Source organism: Diabrotica virgifera, chromosome 4 (genome assembly GCF_917563875.1).
Source record: "Diabrotica virgifera virgifera chromosome 4, PGI_DIABVI_V3a".
In the NCBI taxonomy this organism is placed as follows: domain Eukaryota; kingdom Metazoa; phylum Arthropoda; class Insecta; order Coleoptera; family Chrysomelidae; genus Diabrotica; species Diabrotica virgifera.
In genome coordinates this window covers 168,505,243-168,518,668 of record NC_065446.1, presented here as the reverse complement: position 1 = coordinate 168,518,668, position 13,426 = coordinate 168,505,243, and the positions used below count along the sequence as shown (strand labels likewise).

The 13,426-nt window shown below is 30.8% G+C and overlaps 1 protein-coding gene across 1 annotated transcript in view; it reads left to right on the top strand.

The window, feature by feature from the left end:
• The window catches only part of LOC114339207 (ankyrin repeat and IBR domain-containing protein 1-like), a 202,730-nt gene that overhangs the window by 91,852 nt on the left and 97,452 nt on the right, over positions 1-13,426 (top strand). The window contains exon 5 of the mRNA XM_050649788.1: positions 5,544-5,701. Within this exon, the coding sequence (XP_050505745.1) occupies positions 5,544-5,701 (158 nt within the window). The remainder of the gene's footprint in view (positions 1-5,543; positions 5,702-13,426) is intronic.

Below are 13,426 nucleotides of genomic sequence, written 5' to 3'. Positions count from 1 at the left end.
TTCGTTGCAATACGAAGCCAAAGCTGTCTTATATTTCAGTTAGCTTAGAGAGCGCTACAAGCACTATGGCCGAACGGTTTCAAAATGTGTTAGTTTTTCATCAGAAAATGCATATGTAGCTATAGTGCGGTAGATTCGTGCAAATATTATAAGAATTGCACATTTAATGATACAAGCATATAATTTGGTCCACATATACTGCACATATAAAGGTACAAATTAAGATATGAGGCCATCTCAGATTTTGCCTTTTACAAAAATGGCGGTAATTCAAAATGGGCGACTATACATATGTGACTGATAGCATGATATCTTTTGAATGAAAAGTCCGATCTTAACCAAATTTGCTACAAAGGTTCCTTTTGTGATTTACAAGATCTATATCGTGAACTGGAAGAATCGGTTTACCAGAAGTTATGTTTTATCTGGTTTTTTATGTAAAACTCTTTTATATTATGTAAATAATTTATTTTCAATTTTTTCACCCAGTGTATATTAATTTTTCAAAATAGTAATACCACCATTGAAAAGAGAGTAAGAATATGTTTTAGGAAATATTTTGAACTTTTTAGTTATGTTAATTACCATTTAATAAATGCATAACGTATCTTCACATGTACCTATGTGTGGTAGATTCGTGCAAATATTATAAGAATTATTGTGCATTTACTGGTAGAAGCATATAATTTAAACCACATATACTACACATACAAAAGTTTAAATTTAGACATGAGGCCGTCTCATATTTTCCTTTTTACAAAAATGGCGAGCATTCAAAATGGCGGCTGTAGATATGTGACTAATAGCACGATAACTTTTGAAGGAAAAGTCCGATTTCAGCCACATTTGGCAACAAAGTTCTTTTTTTTTATGAGTAAGATCTAGGTTTTGAACCGGAAGAATCGGTTTACCGGAAGTTGTGTTTTTACTGTTTTTTATGTAAAAATATGTTGTTTATTTTTCAATTCTTTTACCCTGTATATATTAATTTTTCAAAAAGGTAATACCGCCATTGAAAAGAGTGTAAAAATATTTTTTAGGAAAGATTTTGGACTTTTTAATTATGTTAATTACCTTTTAATAAATGCATAACGTATCTTCACATGCAGCTATGTGCGGCAGATTCATTTTGAATGCCTGACATTTTTGTAAAAGGCAAAATCTGAGATGGCCTCATATCTAAATTTGAATCTTTGTATGTGTAGTGTATGTGGTTTAAATTATATGCTTTTAGCATTAAGTGCACAATAATTCTTATATTATTTGCACGAATCTGCCGCACATAGTAGGTTCATAGGTACATGTGAAGATACGTTATGCATTTATTAATTGGTAATTAACCTAACTAATGGGTTCAAAATATTTGCTAAAAAATATTTTTACGCTTTTTCAACGCCGGTATTACCTTTTTAAAAAATTACTATATACAGGGTGAAAGAATTGTTAAAAGAACAACATGTTTTTACAAAATAAATTGGGAAAAACACAACTTCTGGTAAATCAATTCTTTCGGTTCAAGACCTTGATCTTACACATCAAAAGAAGAACCTATATATCAAATTTGGTTGAAATCAGACTTTTCGTTCAAAAGTTATCGTGCTTTTAGTCACAAATGTATAGTCGCCATTTTTAATGCCCGCCATTTATGTAAAAGGTACAATCTGAGATGGCCTTATATCTAAATTTGAACCTTGATGTGTGTAGTATATGTGGTCCAAATTATATGATTTTACCATTAAATTCACAATAATTCTTATAATATTTGCACGAATGTGCCACATATAGGTACATGTGAAGATACGTTATGCATTTATTAAATGGTAATTAACATATCTAAAAAGTTAAAAATAATTTCTACAAAATATTTTTACGCTCTTTTCAATTGCGGTATTACGTTTTTGAAAAATTAATATATACACAGGGAAAAAATTGAAAAAAAAAACATATTTTTACAAAAACAACCAGTAAAAACACAACTTTTGGTAAACCGATTCTTCTGGTTCACCACATCCATCTTATAAATCATAAAAAGAACCTATATACCAAATTTGGTTGAAATCGGACTTTTCTTTAAAGAGTTATGGTACTATTAAACACATATGTATAGTCGCCATTTTGAATGCCCGCCATTTTTGTAAAAAGCAAAATCTGAGATGGCCTCATATCTAAATTTGAACCTTTATATATTATATGTGGTCCAAATTATATGCTTGTATCATTAAATGTGCAATTGTTTCACATATCGGCCGCACTACTATGTCCAAACCAAACTGAAATAATCCAGATAACTAGTCTCGAATTGCAAAAAAATAAATGGTCTGGATATCATAGCTGCATTTTCTAGACTAAAGTTTTCAATTTAATAAAATATAAAATAATATTAAATTAAAAACATTATTGGGGCCATTTTTCTGGTTACACTCCCGTGGGTTCTAAAAATGCAAGCCAAGCGGATGCTGGAGCAAAAGAAGATGAAGAAATTCTATGATTTGCAATTCACATCCCACCTGTTCAGCTCGAAAAAATTCCAACGAAAAATGGACCCTACATACTCATATAGGAGTAATACTAATTGAAATAAAAATGAATAACCATTTTCATTTCGTTGCAAAACGAAGCCAAAGTCGTCTTATATTTCAGATCGCTGAGTGACCTAAGTGTTTCAAAACTCGTTAGTTTTTCATCGGAGAATGCCAATGTAGCTATCTCTAAACCAAACTGAAATAATCCAGACGACCAGCCTAGAATTGCAACTACCTAAATGGCCTGGGTGTCATTGCAACATCTGCTACCCTGATAACATGAAAACATTCCATGTATATTCCTAGAAGGTACACACAGGACATTTAAAATATTCCTGGAATATCCCCAAAAGCACAAGAACATTTTCTGAATGTCTAATCGGAATATTCCATGAATGTCCACGAATGTTCTTTGGACATTCAAAGTAAGTATATTTTTTAGGCATTCCCTGGATATACCAGAAATATGTGGGCATACCAAATAAGACCATCATTGATAAATATATAAACATTTTAATTGCAGAAAATCTTTTCATACATTATTTTAAGAAAATTTACTGATATTCCTAAATATTCTAAAAAAATGTGTCACATTCGCTTTGCAAACCTTTCTTTTGCTTTTCATAGCCACAAGGCTCTAGCATATTCCGTTTCCTTCTGGGTTTTTTTGTAGACCACTTCTCTCAGATGATTCTAAAAAAATTACAGTGAATGTAATTTGTCTATCCATTAACAATCAAAGGAAATATTATTTAAAGGTAATGATATGCATAAATAATTCATTTCATACTCTAGATATATTTATTGTTATTCATTCACCAATATTATTTCTCGTTATCTCGTCGTTTACCTAGCACAGGCACAAGAAAACAAAGAATAAAGAAAATTGAAAACGGATTTTATAATACTTACATCATTATTTAAACAAAAAACATCGAGGTCAAAACTAACACACCAAAAAGAATAAGAATAGCAAAAACCACTAATTTCCAACCACAAAGATTATGTGGTACCACACTCCACACCACGCGCCGTGCACAAATACACGCGCGGAAAACTTTAAAATGAACGCAATTAAGAATTACAGAATGCCTCTCTTGTTTTTTTCACAAGTTCCTGTATGCTTTTTAATTTTTAGGTGAACCCTTAAGGTGATACAGTAGCGATCAACAGGTAGCCAAAACGCGTTCCAAGATTGCGGCTGTAATTTTGAATATTTTTTTCGAGATATTTGGCACACGTATTCGTAATATAATAAAGAATGGCGGTACAGAGCCCAATTTAAAAAATATATTAATATATGGAAATTACTCTGTAATTAAATACAATATTAAAAAAACGAGCCTGTACCGCTATTAAGAAGAACAAAAAAATACACTTTCTTCAAATAAACTTTTTTATCCGATGCCTAGATTTTGTGTCATTGTGGAACTACTAATGAAATAAAAAATTTTAGTAGTTCCAAAATGACATAAAATCTAGGCATCGGATAAGAAAGTTTATTTGAAGAAAGTGTATTTTTTGTTCTTCTTAATGGCGGTACAGGCTCGTTTTTTTAATATTGTTTTTAATTACATAGTAATTTCCACATATTAATACATTTTTCAAATTGGGCTCTTTACCGCTTTATTATATTGCGAATACGTGTGCCAAATATCTCGAAAAAATATTCAAAATTACATCCGCAATCTTGGAACGCGTTTTCGCTACCTGTTGATCGCTACTGTTTCCTCTTAAGTACATACTAATATCTTAAATCAATGACGTAAACACTAACTAACCGCCTGACAGACGGGTTTAACATTTTAGTGGTAATTTTTGTTGTTAAATATTTTAACGCAAAAAAATATCTCGATGACTTACTGAAAGTATTGTTTATCTAAAAAAAACACAGTAATCAATCTAGCTTTTCTGTATTTATTAACAATATTAAAAAAATTATAACAAGAATGGAAGGATTGTTTGTACACCTTTTTACTCCTGAAAAAAAGTGTGATAAAAATTAAACAAACTAAAGAATCTTATTAAAAATTTATAATCGAGTTAAACAAAGAGTAAGAAAGATTAAAATAAAAAGGTTTTTAAAAAATGTTAAAACACAAAAAAAACTGACAGGTACTATAGTTAGTACAGTGTAGCAATGGTAGTCAGTGGCAACATTTTCATCACAAATTGATTTCACTTCGCTTATGTCGTCTTCTATCATCTTCTACCTCATCAAACCATTTTAAAAGAGTTTCCTAAGGGTTTTTATTCCCTTATTTAATATTTTTTGACAAACAGGGGCACATTATGTGTAATGACGAACTGGGCACAAACACTAACACCCCGTCTATTAGATAGAAATCACACTTTGGGCCTAAATATCATTCGAATAACAACCTGCCGCAAATTGCCGAATTCAACACTATCAAAGAACAACCCAACTTGAAAAGTCATAAACGGGTGACCTTCAAAATTTTCTAGGAAGGGAAATATCCCACTTTCGACAAGCGATGCCATCTGAGAGACGGGGTGTTAGTACTTAAAGGTTAAAGGTTGCGATAATTAATTATTTTTATTTTTATTTGTAAAAGAAAACTGAGGAAAATATCCCAGGGATCTTCAAATTGTTAACACATGAAATACCACCAATATAGTAAATTTTAAAAACACTTTTTTTTAATAGGTCTCTAATATGAGAGAGCATCCACTAATATAACATTTTAATATTTGGCGGCTTAAAAAAGGACATTGGTAGTATGTTCATAGAATATCTTATAGTAACATTCCAGGAATAATTTAATCGGATGTTCATCGAATGTTCCTTAAATGCCCAGGACATTCAAATTTGGTACTTTGGTACCAACTCTGAAATTTGGTACTGATCGAACTTTGGTAGTACATTCCTGGAATGTTTTGTGTTGTTAGGGTAGATATAAGTCAAAGTTTTCAATTTAATAAAATATAAAATATAAATAAAAAATAATATAAAATATATAAGATAATATATAAAAATATAAATTTAACAATGTATTGTAGAATGGTCAAGAGAGTTATTGTTGGAGAAATGGATGAAGGATCCAGTTGATTGTTGTCAACAAGCTGGCGTACAAGCTCCATCATCAACGCAAACCGGTACGTCAATCGAATCAAGTACATCTACGGAGTCCAATGCAACTGAGGACGTAGAATTTCTGGTATGTGTGTAAATCATTTTTCCTTTATAAAATATTTGTTTTATACTTTTTTATTGTCAATTTACCTACATTTTGTATCATCTAATAATAGTAATAGCAATAAAAATATTAACTTTTCTGGTAAACTGTACTAAAAACTGTTGGTTCGATATTAATGTCAACCCAAAGAAACAATGTAAATTTAAGAATATAAAAAAGGCATGGCTTGAACTGAAACTTCCAGCATATCCACGATTCCTCTTGATATAAATGTCTCCAAAATTATGCTTGCGAATTATAACTAAAAGCTGTACTAGAACCCTATTGTGCTCACAGACCAAAAAATGGCGCCTAATAAAACAGATCTCGCCAAATATAGAGATATAGTAAACTACGGTATAATTCTAAAGAGAACGTCAAACGTTTTGATGAATATCTCTATAAGACCTTGAAAAAACGGTACGCTGACGATATCCAGATACGTCATCAAATTTGTATATACTTTAGAATACTAGATCACCTAGGGGTAGATGAAATGGAAGGAACATAATACTTCTAATACATCCTTGGAGTAGTATAATTCCAATATCCGCCAACTCTAATTTTTGCAGATTTTGAACTATCTTTATTATTAGATAGTCTGTGCAATTTTTTTGATGTTATTATGTTCATTTTGTGCCTAAAACCTCCAGCTCCCGACTAAATTTGACAGTAACGTTAAGAATTTTTTCCAAAACCCGCCAGCTCCTTTCCCGCCACCACTCTATTCTAAAGATTTCAATATAGCCTAATAAAATAAAAAAAAGTCAAAATGTAAATTCCTACAGGTTAAAACAAATTTTATATCAAAGTTTAGGTGGGTACAAAAGATATTTTCAAGAAAGTATCCAAATCATATGAGGGGATCATTGTTTAAATAATTAAAAAGGGATCATTTTTGCAAAAAATTTACTTTTTTAACTGCTGAGGTCATTCCATTACTAATGAAGGTCTATAGGATTTTTTTCTGCAAATTTGAAGGGTAAATCTTTCAGATGAGACTTACTAAATTAAATTTGACCCCATATTTATTTAAATAATTGTAAATAGAACTTTAAAAACAAATTTGCAAAAAATTATTTTTATCGCTTTAAATAAGCACTATAAAATATCTTATTTTACAGACTAAATTAGGCTATGTTACCAGTATTAAAAAAAAATTGGTCGAAAAATATTTAATATTTTTTGAGATATTGAATTTGTTTATTAAATGTTACTATATTTTGAATTGCAAAGACGCGGTTGTTGCCAAAGAAATATTCACCTGTATAAAATCTTATTATTTTTATTTTTAAGTATATTTTCGACAAATGTATTGATAAATTCAAATTTTAATTAAACTCCCCCCTAAAATGGCATTTGAAAATAAATCAAATTTGTTTAAAATTTGTTTTTTTAATAAAGTCGCGGGGATTAAGTATTTTGAAATGCCGTTTCGATAATTGGGTTCCTGGGAATTTTTTAATAAATTACAAAATTTTTTGGTCGTTTTTTCTTCTTCTTTTTTTTTCTTGGAGTTATATTACTACTGGCTATTAGGGTTAAATTTTATTAAGAATGTCGAATCTCTGAGTTGTAGATTCTTGACCTAAAAATATTAAGATTTAACTAAAATCTCTTAAATAAAATGTGGCTATTTACTGAGTAACAGGGTGTTTTATTTAAAAATTTAAAAATTATTGTTACCAAGTACTTTAAAACTATTTGACGTATCCTTATCATACTTGGCAGAAAGTGTCGCTATTTTACACCCTACTAAACTGTGATTAATAAACGTTTCTAGCTAGTGCCAGAGGCGTACGACAGGGGATAGTGAATGATTGACCCTTCCCAAATTCTACGCCACTGAGTGAATTACTATTTTAGCGAAATTTTTCGATTCTACAATACTTTGTATGTAAATAACTTTATTGGTATAGATAAAGTCATCAGTTTGAGAGATATTGGAAGTTTAAAATGAATGAATGAATTAATCAAAATAACTATGCCGTTTCATTTTTAACGTCCAATATCTCGAAAACGAATGACTTAATCGTTACCAGTAAAGAGTATATTATTTACATAGAAAGTATTGGAGAATCGAAAAATTTCACTAAAATAGTAATTCTCTCAGTGGCGTAGAATTTGGGAAGGGTCAACCATTAACTATCCCCTGTCGTACGCCTCTGGTAGTAGCTAAAAACTTTTATTTATCACAATTAATAAACTGTATAGTACCCACACTTTCTGCCAAGTATGATAAGGATACGTCAAATAGTTTGACAGAACTTGGTAAAAATAATTTTTAAATTTTTAAATAAAACACCCTGTAGCTCAGTAAGTAGCCACATTTTATTTAAGTGATTTTAGACCAATCTTAATATTTTTAGGTCTAGAATCTACACCTTAGAGATTCGACATTCTTAATGAAACTTAACCCTAAAAGGGCCCCTAGTAATATAACTCCAAGAAAAAAAAAGAAGAGGAAAAAAAGACAAAAAATTTGTTAATTAGTGAAAAATTCCCAGGAACCCAATTATCGAAACGGCATTTCAAAATATTTAATCTCCGCGACGTTATTAAAAAAAAATTATAAACAAATTTGAATAATTTCAAATGCCATTTTAGGGGTAAGTTTAATTGGAAATCGCATTTATCAATACATTTGTCGAATACATGCATAAAAATAAAAATAATAAGATTTAAAACAGGTGAATATTTCTTTGGCAACAACCGCGTTTTTGCAATGGAAAATAGAGTAACATTTAAAAAGCAAATTCAATATCTCAAAAAATATTAAATATTTTTGGACCGATTTTTTTTTTATTAATACAGATAACATAGCGCAACTTCGCCTGTAAAATAAGATATTTTATAGTGCTTATTTAAAACGCTAAAAATAATTTTTTGCAAGTTTGTTTTTAAAGTTTTATGTATAATTATATAAATAAATAGGGGGTCAAATTTAATCTAGTAAGTCTTATGTGAAATATTTACCCTGCAACTTTGCAGAAAACAATCCTATAGACCTTCATTAGTAATGGAATGACCTCAGCAGTTAAAAAAGTAAGTTTTTTGCAAAAATGATCCCTTTTTAATTATTTAAACAATGATCCCCTCATATGATTTGGATACTTTCTTGAAAATATCTTTTGTACCCACCTAAACTTTGATATAAAATTTGTTTCAACCTGTACGAATTTACATTTTGATTTACATGTAGTGTAATTTTATTTTACTAGACTAATATGGTGTTACAGTTCAAAACTGTTTCTATCCGTAATTTGCATTTAATAATTAAAATAATAGAAGAAATAACTAAACAAGTTGAAAAAGCATATCTTAATAAAAGAAGAACAAGGAAAAGTCGTTAAATCCACCTGTACTTATATCCAAAATCTGCTATTCCCACGCTAACTCCACTGGTTACTTTCAAAACCTGCTAAATCCACTTTTTTATACATAAATAAATTTTTATCTTTTGTTTTATTAACCAAATTACTTAAATCAGGATTATCAACAAATTAGAATTACAGTCCCTAATGGAATAATTTCAATTCATTTAGAATTTAGACAGTTGCTCTGAAATAATAAATACAATTTTTTGCTTTTTCTGAAAATTTATTGCGTGTGGAGTTAGCGGATATTGGAATTATACGACTCCTTAATTTTAATATCACTGTTAGTATAATAACGTGGATGAAGTCTTGATATAGAGGGCTAAAGCATACTTTTATTAGTAATGATGAAAGCGTCCTTAAGTATTATATATGTATTCCTTTCCCGTAAGGGAAAATGATTTCTTCTTCTTCTTCCTACTTGTATGTAGGCTTTAAATCCTGTTTCTTCTTCAATATTAGCCTCCTAAATTGTTTAAATTATCGAAATATCTTTTTCTTGGTCTGCCAATACTTCTTTGTCCATTTGGTGACTTATCTCGTGCAATTCGTACTATCCTATCCTCTGTCATTCTACTAATGTGTTCGTTCAACTCCTGTTTCTGTTTTGTTACCCATCCATTTATGTCTTCTACATTGTATGGTCTTATGTTTTCGCATGATCTTATGTTTTCGCCTGATCTTATGTTTTCGCTTCTCTCCCTATCCAACAGACTTTTCCAAGAAATTCGTCGAAGTATTTTCATCTCTGTTGTTTCTAGTAGTCGTCTCGTTTTAGATGTGTCAGGTCTTGTCTCCGCCGTGTATGTCAATATGGGTCTAATTGCTGTCTTATAGATTCTTGCTTTTGTGTCTTGTCTTAGGTGTCTGTTCTTCCAGATTGTGTCATTAAGAGATCCCGCCGCTTTACTTACTTTTAAGCTTTGTTGTCGTACTTCCTCTTCAACATCTCTGTAACTGGTTATATGATAAAATGACAATAGAGGAAATGACACTATAAAATATGTGAATATATATCGATAGTTAATAAATTTGCAAAGAAATAAAATATCTGGATAAAACGTATGATAGCTTTAATTTACATAACGATATCAGGGAAGTCAGTTTCTAGACTTTAGAAGAAATAATATCCTTAAAAATGATAAATGGGACATTATTATTGTGAAGAGAGACTGTACCACTAGACCAATTACATCCAACAACTACTTAAGAATGAAAGAGAGGAACTGTCATTAAAAATGACGGAGGAAACCTGTAAAGTATTACGAGGAAATGTCATATATGCAATCAAAAACACAAAAGATGGGAAAACTAATGGACCAGATAATGTTCTCATCGAGTTATTAAAACTGATTAATGAAGATGTTATTTATGTAATGGTTGAACCCTTTATCAGACTACCAGAATCCTCAGGCTATGGCTGCAATCCACCTTTGCATCAATTTCTAAAAACTCAAATACAATAGCCTGCTCAGATTACAGAACAAAAGATTATTATTGATTCATACATTATTGATTCATACATTCAAAATATTGATTCATACATTCATACATTCATAAATTATTGATTCATACATTCAAAATATTTTTGACAATAATACACAGCAGAATGATTAAAAGTCTTGAACAATAAATTGGTGACAAATATGTTTAAATACAAAAAGCTTGTAGCGTTGCGTGCTGTCTCCACAACTCTTCAATATCTACAGTAAAGTGTTATAGAAACCCTCTCAGATTCAATAGTGGTATATCTATCAACGGAGAAATTTTGAATGCAGACGATACAGTAATAATGACGGACAAAACCGATGATTTACTGAACTTAACGCAACGCCTCAACGAACGCTGAATGATCATGAATACGGGCTGAAGATGAATTTGAAGAAAACTAAATGCATGATCATGACCGTGAGTAAATCAGCAGATAAAAAACAATTAATTATTGAACACATGTTACGTAAAATAAAGATCGCGAGGTGTTACTGAATAAATAAAATGAATATTAATAATATATTATATAAAATTCAGGTAATCTCTCTGGCACATCTCAGGGATTTATCATGGGTTAGTAGAAGGTGACCCGGTTATTTCTGAGCATTAAAACAACCTATAACTACAAATATTTATTGGACATAAGTCAAAAACATAAAATGAAACAAAATAGGGGAATTGCAACAAAATAAGAAAATTTATGACTATTGAAACTATTAACTATAAAATAAATATACAGTACTGTTGAGGCTGAATGACCTAACTTATCACATTTATACACTCTAGTAAGTACCTAGGAATATGGTAAATATGAATATAGGATACATTCGGATCAGTAAAATGTACATACATTAAGCAAGAATCAGGTACACATATGTACCGTAACCCTACTATATTAATATTATCAAATATAAAGTGAATAATTTATACCCTGAAGTGTGAAATACCTACTTCTTAAGTCTACCTGTGGAGTTAGGGTAACGGGTACAGTTGTTGGCCGGTCACTAGTGATTGGCCACTTTGACAAAAATCCGAAATATTAAGATTTTCAGAAAGTATAAGGAAATAAATGTATTTGCATTGCAATTCGGCAACATTGCTACAGTGGCGGCCCGTGAGGTAGTGCCATAGAGCCATGGCACTACCTTGCTAACTATGCAGAAACATATTTTTTATCTTAAAAACATTTTAATGCCTGTTTATTTTTTTTGTGAATATTTCTCTTTATTTTTATAAATTATATCAAATCTGGCAACTGTGTAGCGCAATGCAAATCTACCGACTCTGGCCACCCACAGCTGACCGGATAAAGGATGAAAATCATAAAAATCCCAGTGCCGAACGGCATAGTGGCTCGTGAGAAAAGAGAAATATTGTATGAGCATCCTGTGTAAGTGACAGAGAGAGAGCGGTATTGCACTTTTAACATACGTTTAATTGGAGTCTCCGTGCCAGGCTCGAAATCTCGAAAAGGAAGTTAGTGGATCTTAAGATACAATGTTTTAGATCTACATATTTCTAGTTTCTTTACGCGTTCGCTTGACGCTATTGTGTTTATTGTCTACTACTGTATTGTATATTTGTGTTTATACTCTACTATATTTTTTAATTTGTAATTATTAGTTAGTGCGTTGTGATCGTGGGTGTCGTAGGTATAAAAATAATATTTTGATTATTTTCTACGTTTAATTTATTTATTGACAGTGAATCAAATTAGTATATTAAAAAACTCTTTTGGTGGTTTTTCGTTAGAAAAAAAAAACTACAAATTAAAGAACTCGGTCGGCCTTTACCCGATTTAAAAATTGAAAAACAAAGTGGAAATGGACAAAAACTTCGCTGTCGTAAGTTTAATAAAATTATTTATGATAAAAATAGCTGGTTGTGTGGTTGCGAACAAACTAATAAACTCTTCTGTTTTGTATGCGTTTTGTTTGGAGGTGACGAGACTTGGTCAAACAAAGGCACCGATGATCTTGTACATATATGGGAGAAATTGAAATCCCATGAAAAATCTAAAGTGCACATGAATAACGTTTTTAGCTTTTCAATGCTTGGTAAGTTAAATATAAAAACCCAATTAAATTCAGCTTATCGTGATACTCTATTTATATTTTATATCCTTTTTGACCATATCGTAAAACATCCACAAAAAATTTAGGCAGCTGCCCGGATTCTGGCACTACCTTCCTAAAGTTATACGAGCCGCCACTGCATTGCTATATATTTGGTCTAGCCATTATCTCTCTCAGTTAATATTTTCTAGTTGTGACGGCGTGTGTTGTTCGAAGCTTAACAGGTGCATCCAGTTTTAAGAGCTTTTTAAAGAATTTGTTAAGGAAGGCAATTCATGAGGTGAGTTATCTTGGCGAATAATATTGTTTATCTGCTTATATTAATGTTTTGTGGCGATTTAGTGGGGTACATCTTACATTATCGGTGGTTTTAATAGTAAGGTTATAATTTTTTGGCGGTAAATTTTAGTGGCCAAGCACTGTATCTTAAATATGTCCACGTTATAATGATTGGCCTACCGGCCAATTACTGTACCTACTTTAAATTCAAATATTTATTATAATTTAGGCTCTTTTAGCTTAGTTTGGTCCAACACAACATATTTCAAGCATTTTTTCTTATTTTTTATGGTAATAACCAGTGGTTGGCCGACTGCCAATCACTAAACCACAGGGTGGCCAATAACTGTAATGTGTAATAAGAATATATTTTTTGTCCGGATTCGTTTTTCTAAAATTACAATTATTTTAGTTTTTATAAAATTAGTGCCAATGCGGGCAATCTGAATCAAATTTCAAACGTCCGTATTGTAGCTAACATTATT